This window comes from Culex quinquefasciatus, chromosome 3 (assembly GCF_015732765.1).
Source record: "Culex quinquefasciatus strain JHB chromosome 3, VPISU_Cqui_1.0_pri_paternal, whole genome shotgun sequence".
Classification (NCBI taxonomy): Eukaryota; Metazoa; Arthropoda; class Insecta; order Diptera; family Culicidae; genus Culex; species Culex quinquefasciatus.
The window spans coordinates 155,711,950-155,732,392 of NC_051863.1; the positions used below are offsets into that span (position 1 = coordinate 155,711,950).

The 20,443-nt window shown below is 35.1% G+C and overlaps 1 protein-coding gene across 1 annotated transcript in view; it reads left to right on the forward strand.

The window, feature by feature from the left end:
• The window catches only part of LOC6050573 (laccase-4), a 169,713-nt gene extending 149,433 nt beyond the window's left edge, over nt 1–20,280 (forward strand). Inside the window, exons 7-11 of the mRNA XM_038261295.1 lie at nt 8,126–8,310; nt 17,681–17,876; nt 17,945–18,157; nt 18,217–18,447; nt 18,517–20,280. Of these exons, the coding sequence (XP_038117223.1) occupies nt 8,126–8,310; nt 17,681–17,876; nt 17,945–18,157; nt 18,217–18,447; nt 18,517–18,662 (971 nt within the window). The 3' untranslated portion in view covers nt 18,663–20,280. The remainder of the gene's footprint in view (nt 1–8,125; nt 8,311–17,680; nt 17,877–17,944; nt 18,158–18,216; nt 18,448–18,516) is intronic.
• The last annotated feature ends 163 nt before the right edge of the window (nt 20,281–20,443 follow it).

Here is a 20,443-nt window from a genome sequence, read left to right on the forward strand (position 1 = left end):
ACAATTTTTCAAAAGTTTTGTTAACAAAAATTACCAGCTTTTGTAAACATGCTCAATTTTGGTCTAAAAAAGAAAATTTTAAGTTTTTAAATATTTTGCATGTTAAACTTGTTATATTTTTAACACAAACGTACAGGTTCAATGTGAAATTGCTGTAACTTATAGGAAATTAAAATTTTGGATGAATAAGAAACATTTTGCTTAAGATTTCTTCAAAATGTTGAAAGGGGGATCAATTTACCCCCAACATTTTGAAAATGCCGGTTTAAAATATTTTATCTGATGAAATACCCTTATCAGCCAAACATAGTTGAATGTTTAAGCTTTCAGTTCATGCAAAAAGATCATAGTTTTGTGAGAAATTGACAGAGTTATGTGCGATACAAAAAAAGGGGATCAAGTCTCCCCACTCTCCCCTAATGCTATGCTATGCTATGCTATGAAGTCGAGAAAGGGGAAGACCATATCAAATTTCAAGCCTAGTTTTCAACATTTTCAAGCAAAAAGTAGTTACTGCAAATATTTGCAAATATCAATGAACTTATAAAATATCAAATTTTATGGCCTCAAATTGCGATCAGTGCCAAATTCTGCATAAAGTGCATTTTTATTTATTAAAACTATTAAAGTCCTAAATGTCTATAACTTTTTCAAATATTTTTCCTTTTAGTAACTTTAAAACTTTATTTAAATCCCAACATTTGAAAATGTTCAGAACAAGTGTTTCAAATCTTTTGAAAGGGTTACTGTGATTCTAAAATTGCGAAACAAATGTTTCAGATAAAATAGGAAATTTCACGAAAATTTTTACCATTCAAAATCGAACCAACATGATTTTTTTTTAGTTTTAGCTAATTCATATTTTTATTTTCAAGGAAACAATTAAAAAAATGAGCAGGAACTTTTCAAAAAAATCCTATATATTTCTCTAGTATCACATTTTGCACAATCCTCAACTGTACATAAAAGATGCCTTTTTTAAGTTTAAAAAAACGTACTCCGTGAATTAAAATATTGAAGACGAAAAATAAAAAATAAAATCGTAAGGTTCTAATCATAACCTAAAACATTGCAGAAAACACCAAATCGAACGGAAAGGCGCTTTTCGAGACACAGATTTTCGAACATTGAAAAGCCTATTTTGACCAGCCTTGCGGGCTCAAGAATTTAAAAAGGATTTAAAAAGAATTTAGCAAGCCATAGTTTCAGCATTTTCATGAAAAAGTGTTTTAAAATGCATTTTACACTAGTTCAGTTCTTTTGCCATCATTAATTTTCAAAAACTGAAAGATTTGACGAAAACAAAAATTTTGTTTTTTTTGCCCACTGATTTTTCAGGCCAATTTTGAAGGGGGGGGAGACGAAAACTTTAAATAAAATTTTTACCAGACTCACAAATTTTATTTGAAGTTTTTGTCCCTCGTCTCTATTTAAGATCAAAGAAGGGGAGAGAAACAATATAAAAGATAAATATCAAGCATAATTTTCAAAATGTTGAAGTATCACAAATACATTACACATTATAACAGTTATGCTAAAAAAATGTTCAAAATAAAACAAAAATCATTTTTCTTAAAGTTATGTAATTTAAAAATCAATATTTTAAAAACCATCAAATGCCACATTCGATCACAAAATACTAAAATAAACTTTATACAACGTACTCTTAATAATACACAATCTATTGTACATGTTTTCCTTGAAAGTTGAATGTTAAAGATTATTTTGCTCCTGATTGTTTGGGATAATTTAGACATTGATCATGCTGCTCATATTTGCTATTTTTATCACACTATAATGAACTGCTTAGTTGTGATTTCTAAGTATTGCTGGATATATAAGAATCATGAAGGAGGACTGCTTCCAATTATTGCTAGCTATTGTTTCAAAATGACTTTTTCCAATAACCCACCCCACTCAAGAGCTCACCAATTCAGCCATTCTTTCGCCTTCACCTGTTGTTTGTTGCAACCTGATGAAGTATCCCTTTCACAGTAGTCTTACTTCAGATCGCGTGAGTTTAATTCCCCTAACCTACACCCCTCACCCAACCAATCAGCAGTGATATTTCGTGACCACCCCAACCGTGTTCGGGTTCTATTATTCGTGTTGTGCTACTATCGCGCACCAAACTACGGGGCTAATGAATACAGGTGTTAATCGAAAGCTACAAATTTGCACCCTGAATGGCGTTCTTTTTTATAATTTGAAGCGGCTCGCCACACACACACTCATGACACGGGGAACCCCTTCGAGGCAGATAGGGACTGACTGTTCGTGGGTGAGATGCAATATGGATGGACTCCACCCTTTTCGAGTGGGATACCCCGAGTAGAAGAGATTAGTTGGATGGTAACTTGTTTTGTTAGTCTTTAAATTAAAATTTTGCAGTAGAGATTCCTTTTTCAGACATTTTACAGTTAAATTGAATTTTTTAGATCAACGCTACTTTGATTTTCTTCAGATCAGTAGTGCGGTGCTTGTGGGGACGTGCAGTCCTGTTTTTTCGTGTTATTTTCCGTCTCTTTTGTGTCGCTGTTCGAGTGCATGGGGTGATTGGCCATCATAATTAAATAATGGCATCTGTAGTGCGGTACTTGTGGGACGCGAAGTCCTGTTTTTTCGTGTTATTTTCCGACTCTTTTGTGTCGCTGTTCGAGTGCATGGGGTGATTGGTCATTATAATTAAATAATGGCATCAGTAGTGCGGTGCTTGTGGGGACGTGCAGTCCTGTTTTTTCGTGTTATTTTCCGTCTCTTTTGTGTCGCTGTTCGAGTGCATGGGGTGATTGGCCATCATAATTAAATAATGGCATCAGTAGTGCGGTGCTTGTGGGACGTGCAGTCCTGTTTTTTCGTGTTATTTTCCGTCTCTTTTGTGTCGCTGTTCGAGTGCATGGGGTGATTGGCCATCATAATTAAATAATGGCATCAGTAGTGCGGTGCTTGTGGGACGTGCAGTCCTGTTTTTTCGTGTTATTTTCCGTCTCTTTTGTGTCGCTGTTCGAGTGCATGGGGTGATTGGCCATCATAATTAAATAATGGCATCAGTAGTGCGGTGCTTGTGGGGACGTGCAGTCCTGTTTTTTCGTGTTATTTTCCGACTCTTTTGTGTCGCTGTTCGAGTGCATGGGGTGATTGGTCATTATAATTAAATAATGGCATCAGTAGTGCGGTGCTTGTGGGGACGTGCAGTCCTGTTTTTTCGTGTTATTTTCCGACTCTTTTGTGTCGCTGTTCGAGTGCATGGGGTGATTGGTCATTATAATTAAATAATGGCATCAGTAGTGCGGTGCTTGTGGGGACGTGCAGTCCTGTTTTTTCGTGTTATTTTCCGTCTCTTTTGTGTCGCTGTTCGAGTGCATGGGGTGATTGGCCATCATAATTAAATAATGGCATCAGTAGTGCGGTGCTTGTGGGACGTGCAGTCCTGTTTTTTCGTGTTATTTTCCGTCTCTTTTGTGTCGCTGTTCGAGTGCATGGGGTGATTGGCCATCATAATTAAATAATGGCATCAGTAGTGCGGTGCTTGTGGGGACGTGCAGTCCTGTTTTTTCGTGTTATTTTCCGACTCTTTTGTGTCGCTGTTCGAGTGCATGGGGTGATTGGTCATTATAATTAAATAATGGCATCAGTAGTGCGGTGCTTGTGGGGACGTGCAGTCCTGTTTTTTCGTGTTATTTTCCGTCTCTTTTGTGTCGCTGTTCGAGTGCATGGGGTGATTGGTCATTATAATTAAATAATGGCATCAGTAGTGCGGTGCTTGTGGGGACGTGCAGTCCTGTTTTTTCGTGTTATTTTCCGACTCTTTTGTGTCGCTGTTCGAGTGCATGGGGTGATTGGTCATTATAATTAAATAATGGCATCAGTAGTGCGGTGCTTGTGGGGACGTGCAGTCCTGTTTTTTCGTGTTATTTTCCGTCTCTTTTGTGTCGCTGTTCGAGTGCATGGGGTGATTGGCCATCATAATTAAATAATGGCATCAGTAGTGCGGTGCTTGTGGGACGTGCAGTCCTGTTTTTTCGTGTTATTTTCCGTCTCTTTTGTGTCGCTGTTCGAGTGCATGGGGTGATTGGCCATCATAATTAAATAATGGCATCAGTAGTGCGGTGCTTGTGGGGACGTGCAGTCCTGTTTTTTCGTGTTATTTTCCGTCTCTTTTGTGTCGCTGTTCGAGTGCATGGGGTGATTGGTCATTATAATTAAATAATGGCATCAGTAGTGCGGTGCTTGTGGGGACGTGCAGTCCTGTTTTTTCGTGTTATTTTCCGACTCTTTTGTGTCGCTGTTCGAGTGCATGGGGTGATTGGTCATTATAATTAAATAATGGCATCAGTAGTGCGGTGCTTGTGGGGACGTGCAGTCCTGTTTTTTCGTGTTATTTTCCGACTCTTTTGTGTCGCTGTTCGAGTGCATGGGGTGATTGGTCATTATAATTAAATAATGGCATCAGTAGTGCGGTGCTTGTGGGGACGTGCAGTCCTGTTTTTTCGTGTTATTTTCCGTCTCTTTTGTGTCGCTGTTCGAGTGCATGGGGTGATTGGTCATTATAATTAAATAATGGCATCAGTAGTGCGGTGCTTGTGGGGACGTGCAGTCCTGTTTTTTCGTGTTATTTTCCGTCTCTTTTGTGTCGCTGTTCGAGTGCATGGGGTGATTGGTCATTATAATTAAATAATGGCATCAGTAGTGCGGTGCTTGTGGGGACGTGCAGTCCTGTTTTTTCGTGTTATTTTCCGACTCTTTTGTGTCGCTGTTCGAGTGCATGGGGTGATTGGTCATTATAATTAAATAATGGCATCAGTAGTGCGGTGCTTGTGGGGACGTGCAGTCCTGTTTTTTCGTGTTATTTTCCGTCTCTTTTGTGTCGCTGTTCGAGTGCATGGGGCGATTGGCCATCATAATTAAATAATGGCATCAGTAGTGCGGTGCTTGTGGGACGCGCAGTCCTGTTTTTTCGTGTTATTTTCCGTCTCTTTTGTGTCGCTGTTCGAGTGCATGGGGTGATTGGTCATTATAATTAAATAATGGCATCAGTAGTGCGGTGCTTGTGGGACGCGAAGTCCTGTTTTTTCGTGTTAGTTTCCGTCTCTTTTGTGTCGCTGTTCGAGTGCATGGGGTGATTGGCCATCATAATTAAATAATGGCATCTGTAGTGCGGTACTTGTGGGACGCGAAGTCCTGTTTTTTCGTGTTATTTTCCGTCTCTTTTGTGTCGCTGTTCGAGTGCAGAGTGCATAATTGGCAAAGGGAGCGCGTGGTCGTAAAAAATATGCGGAGTGAAAAGTGATTTCTTTTGTGATTTTCAAAGCCCTTCCTATATCATCGTTGATCGGAAGGCACGGCGTCGGGTGGATTGTGTTTAAATTTTTCGAATAAGGTTTAATTTTTTTGCGGTGAAAAAGCCAATTCTATATAATGAACGAAAGACGCACTGACAATTTGGATCGTTGAGTTAATAGTGGAGCAAAATAACTGTGTGTGAGTGATCTTGTGTGTTAACCAGAAAGACCTTCCCATAGCATCGTTGCTCGGAAGGCTCGCCGACGGGTCTGTTATGAAAGTCCTCCCCATAGCGTCGTAGCTCGGGAGGCATCGAAAAGCCAATACCTTATCCCACTAACCCAAAAAAATTAATCACGTGATGCTTGAAGGAGATGCTGTGGATTCAACGGTCTCAAGCGGTATCAACAAGTATATAGCGAAAAACTATGTGCTTGATGAGTCTGCAACTTCAACTATCGGACTAACATTCCTCCCTTTCGTTGAACTGCAGGCTTCTTGGGAGGGCGCCGGTATTGACTAATAAAGTCGGGGTCTTCAGGGGTTAAACAGTGAACGGATGGTTGGCTCCCACTGATCATTTTTGATTCATTGTTTAACTTCAGCTGATCTGTCAATAACGGAGTAGCAGCTCATTGGCAGTCAACCATGCTCATGCTCATGCTCATGCTCATGCTCAACGCTACTTTGATTTTCTTCAAACAGAACAAAGTTTGTTACATTTCAAGAACATAATTTGTTATCACTATGTTAATGTTTTTGATTATTTTGAAAAAAAATTAAGTAAGCATTTTGAAGTCAAATCACCAGAAAGATTGTCAACAAAAACAAAGTTTGTTATGTTTGAATTCAATAAGAACACAATTTGTTACTTAATTCTGCTCGGGCACGCAGTGCCCTTCTCTTTATGTCAGAAAATTCTTTTTTCACGCCACATCCCCTCAATGTCGGCATAATTGTACTATCAAATTGTGCGGCCAACGTCGGGCCTCCACCAGCGGTTCCAACTAAATTAATATTATACTTTTATTTGTCGACTGTTCGGGGTAGGGTGGTGACAGCGTGCAATTTTAGCGTGACCCTGATAGGGGTCTCAACTTGGATCAGAAGGTTGGGGTGGCGGGGGGTTTCAGGTTAAATAAGGCCCAACCGAATGGTAAATATTTAATCACGGGTGCTCCTGGGGGGTAACTACTGTGGAATAATAGATGGCGCTGCAGGCGCACTGAGTGTGGATGTTTGATTTTGTTTTTGCTGAGATTTTATGGTGCGGCGGTGAGGTATCCGATTCGTGCCGGCTAATGAAGGATAATTTATTAAATTTTCAGTTAGCCACGGCGTGTGGCCCAGTTGGGGAATGCATTCTTAAGTAATATACATCTTTCAAATAAGTATTTTTTATGAATTTATCAATTCATGTTTAAGGTGAAGCCGTTGATCATTTTCGGAGAAAATTGATCATCACTATAAAATATTCTGTATTAAATTCAATTTAACGAATTTCTGCACCAAAATGAATCAGCATGTGCCAGTTGCTGCCTTCTTGAAGTCACTGAAGGATTTTTTGAGCTAAAGCAATTGTGTTTCAAAATTTATATAATTTTGTGGTACAATCACCAACGTCCTAGTTGGCAATCATCGATTAATGACGATTTCCATAACTTTACAAGGAATGGGATAATCGTTACCAAAAGGAATCAGCATGTGTAGGGCACTATTCTAAATAACTTGTTGAAGGAATTTGGTCAAAATACTGAAAGCGACGCAAAATTTATATCTTTGAACAAAAAATCATGACAATGATGGAAGTCTTCACGTTAAATGGATTTCCATCCTGTTGAATTTTAACAAAATAAAAAAATAAAGTGGAAAATTAAAAAAAAAACAATTTAACAAGTTGTGTTTCCATTGAAACGAAACAGAAAAAAACATGTTTTGTAAAGTAGTTATACATAGAACTTAATCCTTAAAATATTCAATGTCATTTTGATTCAAATTTTCCTTGTGATTTTCGTTTGGAAAAAACAAATTATGTTAGTTATAATTTAACAAACTTTGTTCTTTTTGAAAATGTTTTTGGAACAATTTTTGGAAAAAGTGCAATGAAAAACAAGCAAATGTTCAAAAAACAAATCAGAAAGAAAAAAGATTTTTTTATCAAATATTTCTTGGTTTACATAACAAACTTTGTTTCTAAATTCATTTTAAAAAATCGTCAGAATTATTTATTCAAAAGGTTAACTTTTGTAATAAAATGTAAGTGTTTGAGTAAAACAATTTAGGTATGTTGTGTAATGAAAACTCAAAAATTATACTCATCAATTTTCGTCCGTTATAAAATAGTATAAATTTAACAAATTGTGTTCTTATTGAAAAGAAAAACCGGTGAAACATGCTTAATTATGGTTTTTCACAAAATTTCACTCCCAAAATACCTAGTAAAAACTGTAATCTTGAATTCCTCACCATTATAATAACAAATTGTGTTAAAAGTTATTTAACAAATTTTGTTCTATTTGAAGATGTTTATGTTTTTCTTCTCCGAAAGTAAATAAAATTTGTTTATAGTGGTAATCAAGATCGCGAATGTTTGAAAAACTAGTGAAGAAAAGAAAAAGATTTTGTATTGTTCACATAATAAACTTAGTTTATTTTACGATTTGATAAATTAATTCATTAGGTTTTATTTATTTAAGGAATATTTGAAATTATAAACATGATCCAAAATTGTTTAGACTAACAATAAATGCTAGTGTTGAAATGAAAAACATTATTTTTTTTATAAAAAAAAAAACTGAAAAAAAAATCTAATTAAATTCTCTTTCTCCTCCCCTCCTCGCAGGTGAACGTTACGACTTTGTCATCACCGCCGACCAGCCCGTGGGCGCGTACTGGATCCAGCTGCGCGGTCTCGGCGAGTGCGGCATCAAACGGGCCCAGCAGTTGGCCATCCTGCGGTACGCCCGCGGACCGTACCAGCCAGCGTCCCCACCACCAACCTACGACGTCGGTCTGCCTCAGGGAGTGGTGAGTAGAACAGCGTCCCAGCAATTTTCACCACAATTCACCACATTTGTTTTGTTTGACTTTTTTCGAGCACTTTTTCATGTCATTTTTTTACTCACTTTATTTTTTGGTTATTTTTTTGTTGAAAAAAAAGAAAGTAATTCTGACAAAATTTATTTTTTGTCAAAATTACATTATTTTCACCACCATTTCACCACACCTCATTTCGAACGCAAAAAACGTGTACGCCAGCTCATTTGTAAATACTGTGACGATTTATTTGTACAAAGTTGTGTATTTTTGTTTCTATTAGCTTTTCCAACTGGGTTTTTTTACTCGTACTTCTATCAACTGTTTCCCTGTTTGTACATTACTGGTGTGTTATCATTTCGAGGGTAGAAAAACTGTCGCGTGACAAACGTCCCCAAATGTGTTTTTCCTGTGTGAATATTTGTTTTGTACATTTTAGTCGTGTTTACCCAATTTCCACTCCGAATATTCTGCACCTTCCCCCCACTTATTATCTTCCACGTTTATGCAGGAGTCATGCCATCCAAAATTGTGTACAGACCTCGCCAATGCGATGATTTATTCATGTAAATATTTCGGCGAAACCCTTTCGAACGTTTTTTTTTTCTCTTTCATCAGTGAGCTCTCGATTTAGTGTAACAAGGTAGATTGTGTACGGAATGGATTACACTGGTTAATAAAAGAAGTCTATGATAGCTGGATTAATCATTATTTTTAAAATTTGTCAGTGATCTCTAAACAAATTTAAGATATTGTAAAATACGGTATTTTCTGAAAATTTTACTAAGTAAAAACTCATACCTTTTGAAAATAATTTAGAAATTTTGCGTCGTTTGAAATCCATATTGCAAATTATAAATTTTTAGTATTTTTATAAATGCGAGTGAAAATTTATGCAAAACTTTGCGTCTAATTTAATAATAGAATATTCTAAATAATTTAGCAAAAATTTATACTAAATTATGACTCGTATGATATCCATGCATCATTTTTTTTAAATGTTTTAATTTAAAAAATGATGAAATTACAGTATTTTGTAAAAATTTGAATGTTGAGAAAATTTTTAAATTCTCATGCTTCAAATAATTCAAAACTATTGAATTTTTTTTTTTTGTAAGATAACAGCATTTTATAAAAATTTCGATTTTTACGAAAAATCCTAATTTTGTTTGAATTTATACAAAATTTTGAAGTGGTTTGATTTGTTTATGCAAATTATAGAATTTTAATTAAAAAAAACGGAATCTTGAGAAAAAAAATAATCCCACAAAAATTCTAATCAAGTGATTTTTTACAAAATTTTGCTTCCATACTCGCATTTCTTATTATGAAAATTAAAGAATTTCAAAAAATATGCTATCTGTGATTTTTTTTGAACTTCAAAATTCTAATTCAGTAAAAATTTACACACATTTTTGTGTCGTTTGTGTCGTTACTCATTTTCATTTTTTTTTTTCAAAATGCTCTAATAAAAAAGACATATTTTGTGAAATTATAGCATTTGAAAACAAAATCGATGCTGTGAAAATTTTGAATTTCTTACTAAAACTTCTAATTTAGTAAAAATTGCAATGCTGTCAATGTTTCAAACTTTTGAATTAAAAAATGATATTTTGTCAAATTACAGAATTTGGCAGTTCTTTAAAAAAATTCTTAAATTTTAAAGTCATATGTCATCCATATTGCAAATTATATAATATAATGTTTGAAAACATACCGAATTATTTAGAATTTTTCGCTTAAAATTCTAATCTCTTTCACAAAAAAAAAAGAAAAAATACAATTTTGTGACGATTTTGAATATTACACTAGAAAACTCTAATCAGGTTATAATTTATCGCTTGAAAACTATATCTCATTTTTTAAATTTCAATTGAAAATATGATATTTTGTGTACCGTAATTACATTTTTTTATTGAAAAAAGGGGTGTTTCAATGTTAAAACTCTTATTTATTATATACCAAAAACCAACGACATTTTGAGAAAATTTGATAGATACGTGAGCAATTCTCTACCAAAACCGGAAATGGATTTTATTTGTATTTTTTGATTTGGCTCAAACTTTGTGGGGGCCTTCCCTATGACCAAAAAAGCCATTTTGCATCATTAGTTTGTCCATATAAATTTCCATACAAATTTGGCAGCTGTTCATACAAAAATGGTACGTAAATATTCGAAAATCTGTAACTTTTGAAGGAATTTTTTGATCAATTTGGTGTCTTCGGCAAAGTTGTAGGTATTGTTAAGGGCTATTTAGAAAAAAATAGGTACACGGAAAAAAAATTTCCCGATTTTTTTATTAACTTTTTTTTCACAAAAACTCAAATTCCCAAAATACGTATTTTTTGATTTACGAGATTTTTTGATATGTTTTAGGGGACAAAAATCCACAACTTTCCGATCTTTTCGAAAAAAATATTTTGAATATTTTTAAATCAAGACTAACATTTTTAAAGGGCATAATATTCAAAGTTTGGCCCTTTTAAAATGTTAGTCTTGATTTAATTTTTTTCAAAATATTTTTTTCGAAAAGATCGGAAAATTTCACGAATGTTTCATGTATTAACATTGAAAATCGGACCATTAATTGCTGAGATATCGTCATTAGAAAATGGTGGGCTGTTTGGGTGAGACTTAAAAACTTCAATTTTCGTGTTTTTTTCTTTAAGCCGCTGTATCTCAGCAACCAGAGGTCCAATCTTCAATGTCTCTTAGACAATTTCATAGCAAATTTTCTGAACTTTTCAAAAAAAAATATTTTTAGAAATGGTCACTCATGGTCACTATTTTTAAAAATTGAAAAACTGCAAATATTTCGCTAAAATCAAACTTTCGGTGGCTATATCTTGAAAACGGAGCCCTTTATCAAAAAATCTGTAAAGTACTTTTCGATTGCAAATTCAATTTTGCATTAAAAAATGAGGTCAAAAAAAATGTGTGAAATTTCGATTTTTTCCAAAAATCACCAGTTTTTCAAAAAATCATAACTCGGCGCCAGATTTTTTGACCATGTTTCTCTATAGCTCAAAAGTTGCGGATTTTTGTCCCCTATAACATATCAAAAAATCTCGAAAATCAAAAAATACGTATTTTGGGAATTTGAGTTTTTGTGAAAAAAAAGTTAATAAAAAAATCGGGAATTTTTTTTCCGTGTACCTATTTTTTTCTAAATAGTCCTTAACAATACCTACAACTTTGCCGAAGACACCAAATTGATCAAAAAATTCCTTCAAAAGTTACAGATTTTCGAATATTTACGTACCATTTTTGTATGAACAGCTGCCAAATTTGTATGGAAATTTATATGGACAAACTAATGATGCAAAATGGCTTTTTTGGTCATAGGGAAGGCCCCCACAAAGTTTGAGCCAAATCAAAAAATACAAAAAAAAAATGGTCGAAATCGGCCGGTTTTGTAGAGAATTGCTCACGTGTTTAAAATTCTAGTCCAGGAAAAAAAAATACACACACAGCAAAAAAACGATGATAAAATCGCATGCAAACGCATGCACATCACCTTCGTCAAAATAAACACTTAATATTACACACTGCATGTACAATTTTTGTAAACACAAAAAAAAAGTTGCAACCGACGGGATTCAAACCCAGCACCAACGGTAAGGACTGGCACCTTAGCCCACTCGGCCGTCAGACCGATGAAAAACTGTACGGATAAACGCATATATGAGCTTGACATTTCGGTCAAGTAAGTTTCCCATACTGATGGGCTACATATTTCAGGGTGTAAAATCACATTAAATTGCATAAAATAATGCTATATTTTTTTACACCCAGGCCTTTTACACGCAGCGGTGTTACTTTTTTTTAGCTGTGCAGAATTTGACGCCGTTTGTTTTATAATAAAAAAAATCTAATTTAGCGATAATTTTTATTAAATTATGTTTCGCTTGATATCCATGCATAATTTTTTAGAATGTTTTAATGTAAAAAAATGATGAAATCACAGTATTTTGTGAACATGTTGCATTTCTCACAATAAAATTTAATTTCGAAAAAAATCTTATGCTTTAAATTATTCACAACTTTTAAATAAAAAAATATTTTGTAACATAACAGTATTTAATGAAAAAAATGAATTTTTAGCCAAAACTTCTTATTTAGTGAAAATTTATACAAAATTTTGAAGTCGTTTGATTCCCTTGTGCAAATTATAGAATTTTGAATTAAAAAAATTACGAAATTTAGTGAAATTGTTTACAACATTTTTCTTTCCATGTTTTAAAAAATATGCCAAGATTGAATTTTTTTCAATTGCAAAATTCTAATCTAGGAAAAATTTTGTGTCATTTGTGTCTTTACTTATTTTTTCCAATTTCCAAAATGCTCGAATAAAAAAAGATATTTTGGAAAAAATTGCAATTTTATGAAAATGTGAATATTACGCTAAAAAATTTTAATCAAGTTATTGTTTTTTTTTTAAATTGTGTGTCGTTTGAAACCTATACCTCATGTTTAAAAAAAAAATCGAATTTAGATTAGGAATTTTTGCGTGATAACAGTATTTTTCTAAAAATTAGGGTGTTTCTATGTAGAAACTCTGGTCAATTACAAATTTTTAGAAATTTTGAGGTGGTTTGATACCCAAATTTTAAAATAATAAATTGGAATACTTCCCAAAAACCAACGACATTTTGAGAAAATTTAAGAGATACGTGCTAAAAATTCCAGACCAGGAAAAAAATATATACAAAATTTTACGTTTTCAAATAAATTTGGCATTTTGTGAAATTTTTTAAACCGACAAGTAAGTCATACTAACCAATTCTAATCTAGTGAAAATTAAAAAAAAAATCGTTTTATATTGGAAATTAGAAAAAAATTAGTATTGTCAAAATTACGGTATTATGTAAATGTGTTCGAGTACTATCAGTTTTCAACTAGCAATATACATACAAAGTTTAAATAAACGCTTTCAAAGCCTGCAAATAAGTTCCATTTAAAAAGTTAATTTAAATGAGTAATTGTCGCGTCGATGTTATCGCCGATGAGACTATCTGTTAACGATAGTTCTAAAGAATATCGTTATCACTATCAAACCATGATACAGTTATCGTTGAAAACCTTAAATATGGGTAGCAGATATTCTGAATATATATATATATATATTTTTTTTTTGCATAATTAATGTTTTGAGTAAAAAACTCAATTTAGAAACAAATCTCGAGTTTTTTTAAAAGGTCCAATAAACCAAATTTTCAGTTTTTGCTTTTTGAGTGTTTTCAATACCCCTGACTCAAGGCGGTTTTAAAAACACCCAAAAACCAAAAACTGGAAATTTGGTTTATTGGACCTTTTCAAAAAAAAACTCCAAAAATGTTTTTTTTTTTTTCGTTATTTGCAATATGTATATCAAACTAGAAGAAAATCTGATTGGATCCTCACTAAATGAGATTTTTTTTAGTAAAATACTACAATGTTTACAAAATACCGTTTTGAGCCGAAAATATTTAAAAAAAATGCAATATGGGTGTCAAACGACAGATTTTTACATAATATTACAGGTTATAATTTTAAATACTATATTTTTTAAATACATTTTTTCCACATGGGCACTAGACGACGCAAAACTTAGCATAGATTTTCACTTTGATTGAGTTTTTAAAATTTAAATGCTCTAATTTTCCGGAAATGCCGTTCATAATTAAATTTAATTTAATAATTTCAAAAGTGGGTATCAAACAATGGTTATTGACCTTATCGTTAATCTACATTGAATTTTTTAAAAATATATCTAACGTTTTATCAACCAGTGTAATCAAATAAGTCGATTTTCCGCTTCGTGTACAGACCGATCCTTTCCTTCTTCAGACAGTGTCCTTTCTCTTAATTGTACAGACAAAAACACAACACAAAACAAATTGTACCACACAAACCTTCCTCCCCCCGCCCATGTCCCTCAGTTAGGGTCCATTAAGATACAAAGAGAAGAAATTCCTACCACCCCCACAAAACCAATTTGCTTATACACGGAAAAGCTCCCCCGGAAAGCACACCGAAATTAGATCGGAACCTTTGCGATTTTTTGGTTTTGTTTTGTTTGTATTTTTCCTTTGTCCCCGGAACACGACCCTCTCAAAATGTCTTCATGACCGCGCGCGCACCCGCCGCTTCTTCCGGAGGTAAGTGTTTGGTGAATTAATTACAGGATACAATTTGGAATCCCCCTGCTCCACCTTTGTCTGCGGAACCACCAACAGCGGGAGTCCTTATCGGTGATTAATCTGCGATCGATTTATTTGGGAAAAGGCCGTGAAAAAGTTTTCGCTCCTACCTTTTAAGGCAGTGCAAAAAGGGACGGAAAGGTTGGAATCGTAATTAATTTTCCAAGGAGTCGATTTACGCGAAGGAAAGGTGGAATTTTTGCCTGGGGGTGGGAAATTTACGACGGGGTTGAAAGGGGTTTTTATAATTGGAATGTTATTGTTGGCACCCCTTGAAGCCTGAAGGGCTTGTTGTTTTTAAATTAGAATTTTATCTTTAGATAGATTCTCCTTTGATTCGAATCTAAATTGCTGAAAATTTTAAAAAGTCAGCTTGACACAACAAGACTTTAAACGAAACTGAATGAACATAATTCTGAAGACTATCCAGATATCCGGAAAATTATCAGTATGAACTTCAGTTCACATAATTACACCTCTGCAATAGAGTATTCCTGAAGAGTTGATTTATCACTATGCTGGTTTTTCAAAAGAAGTCAACAAGAAATTTGAATCTTCACATTTTTTTCTAAATTATTTCGACTATCCGAAGCCTTGATTATCCTAAGTTGACTGTCCGAAGGTTCATTCATCCAAAGTTTTGACTATCCGAAGTTTGAATATCCGAAGTTTTCTACGGAACATTGAATAATTGTAATTGTATAAAAAATGCTTTCCGTATTTTCCTCACAATTTCATTCCCACCATTTTGGCCTCAATCTTGGACCATTTTGTGGGGTGACATTTGAGCTTAATAATCCAAAATAAAACAAAGAGCAAAAAAATACTTTCCTGATTTGAAGTTAAATTTTTCCGAAGGCTTCGGATAGTCGATTCTGAACTGTATTGATAACCATCCAGATTTAGCTGAGTTTTTATCCAGAAGGTTATATTAAAAAAAGCTTTTCAGACCAGTTTGTTCTGATTTATTATCTAGATAATTTTATCCATAAGATTCTATCCAAACCGATTTGTTTAGATTTTATCTGAATCGTTATCTTGATTATTTGCTCAATTATATCAGAATATTATCCATAAGATTCTGTAAAGTCCAATTTGCTAGGATTTTACCTGTAATATTATCCACAATATTCTACCTAAACCGATATGCTTTGATTTTATCCGAACTATTATCCAGAACATTCTGTCAATGCTGATTATTTTTCTGAATGAATATTCAGATGCTTCTATCCTCATAAGTTTGTTAGATTTTATCTGCATTATTATCCAGAAAATTCTATTTAGATCAATTTGGTGGAATTTTATCTTGAATATTGTACAGAACATTCAAAACCAAGTTCAAAACTGATGAGTTTAATTTCATCTGATTCACTATCCAGAACATTACATTTACATTGGTTTGTTAGATTTTATCGGAAGAATTTGCTTTATCCAGAAGATTTTATGAAAACCAATTTGCTTAGATTCTATCCATGCAGATTTGCTAAGATGCTATCAGAAATATTAATTAGAAAATTCTACCAAAATTTGCTTGGATTTAATTTCAATTATTATCCTGAAGGTTCTGTCCAGATCAATTTGCTAGGATATTACCTCGAATATTATCCGGAAGATTCTATCGATCGATATGCGTAGATTTTATCCGAATAATTATCCAGACCATTCTTTCAAGACTGATTTCATGAGTTTCATCTGAATTATTGTTAAGAAGACTGTATCCTGAATAGATTGTTAGATTTTATCTGAATTATTATCCATGAGATTATTTTCAGTCTGGTTTACTTAGATTTCCTTTTTTTATTATCCATACAGATTTACTAAGATTTTATCTGAAATAGTATCCAGACCAATATCTTGATTGAAATATCCAAATCGATATGTTTAAATTTTATCTGAATTGTTATCCAGAGCAATTTTCTGACATTTTTTCTGGAATATTATCAAGAACCTTCAAAACTGATTTTGTAATTTTAATTCGAATTATTATTCAAAACATTTCATTTAGATTGTTTTATTATATTTTATCTAAAGAATTCCATGATATCCAAAAGATTTCATGCAAATTGATTAGCTTGGATTTAACTTGAATTATTATCCAGAAGATTCTATTCGTACAGATTTGCCAAGAAATATTATCCAAAAAATTCTATCCAGACCTAGATCCAGACCAATAGATTTATTTACATACTTTTTTGATTTTTTTTTATCCCGAAAATTTTATTCAACTTAAATTTTATCAAAATTACAATGTTTTCTTTCTATCTGTTACTATTCATCCAAACAGATTTGCAATAATTTTATCCGAAATATTATCCGAAGGTCATCCATTATCATCCAGTCCGACATCTATGATTTTATCTGAAATATTATCCATCAGATTCTTTTCAGAACAATTTTCTTAAATTTCATTTAAATTATTATCCAGAAGACATTATCCATAGAAAGATTTGCTTTTCGGAAGATATTTTTCCTAATATTATTCATAAAGTCTTATCTAGACCCATTTGCTAGCATTTTATCTCAATTATTATCCAGAACATTTTGTTCGAACTGATTTGTTTTCTGGAAGAATTGCATCGATTTTTGCATATTTTTAATCCAATTGACTCTTTCTAAATATTCTTAGAATTCATCTGAATTCTATCCACAAGATTCTATGAAAACCGATTTGCTAAGATTTTATCTGAATAATAATTTTCAAGGTTTTAGAATATTTAATGCAGACTTATTTTATCTGAATTTTTATCCAGAAGTTTCTATCCAGATCGATTATCCGGAAATAAATATTGAAATATTTTAAAATGTTTCTAGTTGGAAATAAAAAGTAAAACAATCAGCTCAGATAATTAATTGGCAAAATTCAAAAGATTATCCAGAATTTGAATCAATACTAATAATAATCCGGATATTTGGAGTCTATCTTCACAACACAATAAATACCACAAACCAAACAATATTGACAACGACCAATTCCCGGAGACATCCGCCATCATTGCGACCGAAAACCATACAAATGCAAACGTAACGCATGGCTTCATCGTCACCCCGTGTTTCAATTTCGCTAAACCGTTACCTTCTTCACACCAACCCTCCAAAACCAACTCCTCAATCCTAAATCCCGTCGCGAAACCCTCCGAATCCTCCTCCGAACCTCCACCAAAAAAACGCAAAACCCTAGGTCATGAACCCACTGGACGCCCAGTGCAACCGCGAGCGCGACGACGCCATCTGCGTGAGCCAGCTCAAGAACGCCAAGGACGTGGACCGTGCGCTGCTCCAGGAGAAACCCGACGTCAAGATCTTCCTGCCGTTCCGCTTCTACCTGTACCGACCGGAGGAACTGTTCCAGCCCAACACCTACAACCGATTCCTTGGTGAGTGCTTCCCTGCGCGAGTTTGACATTTGAGGGGCGTTACTGACGTTACCCTTTCATCGTTACAGTCGCGCCCACCGGAGACCACGTAATCTCGCTGATCGACGAAATCTCGTACCTGTCCGCGCCGGCACCGCTGCTCTCGCAGTACGACGACATCAACCCGGAGCAGTTCTGTAACGGCGATAACCGACCGGCCGACTGTGGCGCCAACTGCATGTGCACCCACAAGGTCGACATCCCGCTGAACGCGATCGTCGAGGTCGTGCTCGTCGATGAAGGTGAGCGAGTTTTGAGGTAAATTTTGCTGAAGGGGTTACTAACCTTCCCTTTCTTTCAGTCCAACAACCCAACTTGAGCCATCCGTTTCATCTGCACGGTTACGCGTTCAACGTGATCGGTATCGGTCGCTCGCCCGACTCGAACGTCAAGAAGATCAACTTGAAGCACGCGCTGGACCTTGATCGTCGTGGTCTGCTGCACCGTCAGTACAATCTGCCCCCGCTCAAGGACACGATCGCTGTGCCCAACAACGGTTACGTGGTGTTACGTTTCCGCGCCGACAATCCCGGTAAGCTGCGCGAGGCGTTACGCGCCGTCAGCTGTCAAAACAAACGCTAACGCTAACTCTCTTTTTCAGGTTTCTGGCTGTTCCACTGTCACTTCCTGTTCCACATCGTGATAGGAATGAACCTGATCCTCCAGGTCGGTACGCCCGCCGATCTGCCGCCGGTTCCGCCAAACTTCCCGACCTGTGGTGACCATTTGCCGCCGATACAGCCGTAAGGCCGACCGTAACGCGCCAACCCCCTTACTCACATTTTAAGAGCCTTATTAGCACAAAACATGAGCGGCCGCCCGAAGCGGTTGCTCATCTAGAAAGTTTTATTCTTTTCATTTCTACGCGCTCTTCTGCTTCTTCTCGAGTGACGTTACGTGGCGTTACGAGAGGAAACGGGACGCAAGATTTTTTATTCCCCTTTTATCATTTCAACCTTTACGCGTCATGCTAGGATTAGGAAACTGAGAATACTCCCAAACACCACAAAAAAGTTTACAGAAGAGCGATACTTTTATAAACAGGCCGAGCACGTGCTTTGTGTTAGACTTTTTATAGTTAGAGATTTTTTTTTGTTTTAATTTATAGCGATTTGTTGTGTAAGTAAATTAATTGTTAGCTAGAGAAAACGGCGCCGAATGGCGCCCGGAGCCGAAACGTCAAACTTGGGATCACCCATACATACACACACACCCACACAAACGGAGCTCAATCGCGTTACACACTGTTACACTTCTTTACTCTCTTTCTTACAGGCATTTATTTTCCGTGTATTTTATTCCAAATTTTTGTTAATTCACCTTTTGAGAAAATGGCGTGCGAAAACGCCACTGGCGCACCCCTCGCTCGTTCAGTGACAGCCGAGGGGTAAGGCAGTTCAATTTTCGTTTCGCCACTTGCTTAAAATCGTGAATGTTTAGTCATTTTTGTACAGAAAAGTATGCCGCCATATTTATTTACTGTGTATAGTTTATCTGTCATTGTGTTTTCTTGTTTTTTTTTTCATGGTCTGTTTTGGTTTGCGCTATCGTTTGCTATCTCTAACCCTAATCTTTATTTCCTAGTAACTTCAGATTGTAAGAAAGCATCGTCGAAGAGTGTGAAAAAAACTTATGTGTAAATATTTATAATACTCAGTGCATCAGCTCATCCTTTTGTTTACATTTCGTACCTCAAATGTCAAACCTCTACCACAGCATAACTCACAGAACCCATCAAAGCTAGCCCCGTTTACGGCACAAACCTAACTTTAAAAAACTCCACGCGATGCACCTACATTACGCCACCTTGGGCGCACTACCATCGCAAGAAAAACAACGAAACTGCCACGGAAAAAAATGTTGCAAACACTAATTTCCGCAAAAGCAAAAAAACGCCAACACTGCCATCTCTTTTGCTAGTCGACAACTGATCCGCAAGAGGAAACAATAACAACAACTAAAAAAAAAAAAAAAACAAAGTAGACAGGCAACAAGTATTCGCGTGCGAGGACAACACTTTTAACCTCACTTTTCCCCCCTTCATCGCACCTACTTTGATGCAGAAATCGATTCTTCGTTTATTTTAAGGCAGATTTATTTTTCCATTTCTACGAGTGTTTGATTACCAACCATAATTTCGTCATTTTAAAAAAATAGTGTTTAATTTTAAGCAAAGATGACGCGACAGAGCAAAATTTATAATTCGAAGGTAACCCCGCGCACACACAGAATATGGCGTCCAATTTATGAGATATTAAATCGTGCTGCCATGATGTTGTGAATGCTACCCCCCTTCTTCCCAGAGAAAGAAAACGATTTAAACAACGTGTGTATAAAAATTGTGTATATAAAAATAATCAAATGTTTTTCTTTTCTTTCTTTTCCACTGCACCTCACCCCTGTAAATACCTTGGTCCGCGCGCGCACACGCTAAAGCAAAAGTGACAAGCAAAACAGTTGTTGCCAGAACTGTCAATTTTGCTTTAGAGTGCACCCCATTCCTATCCCCTGAACAAAAAACCCCTGCA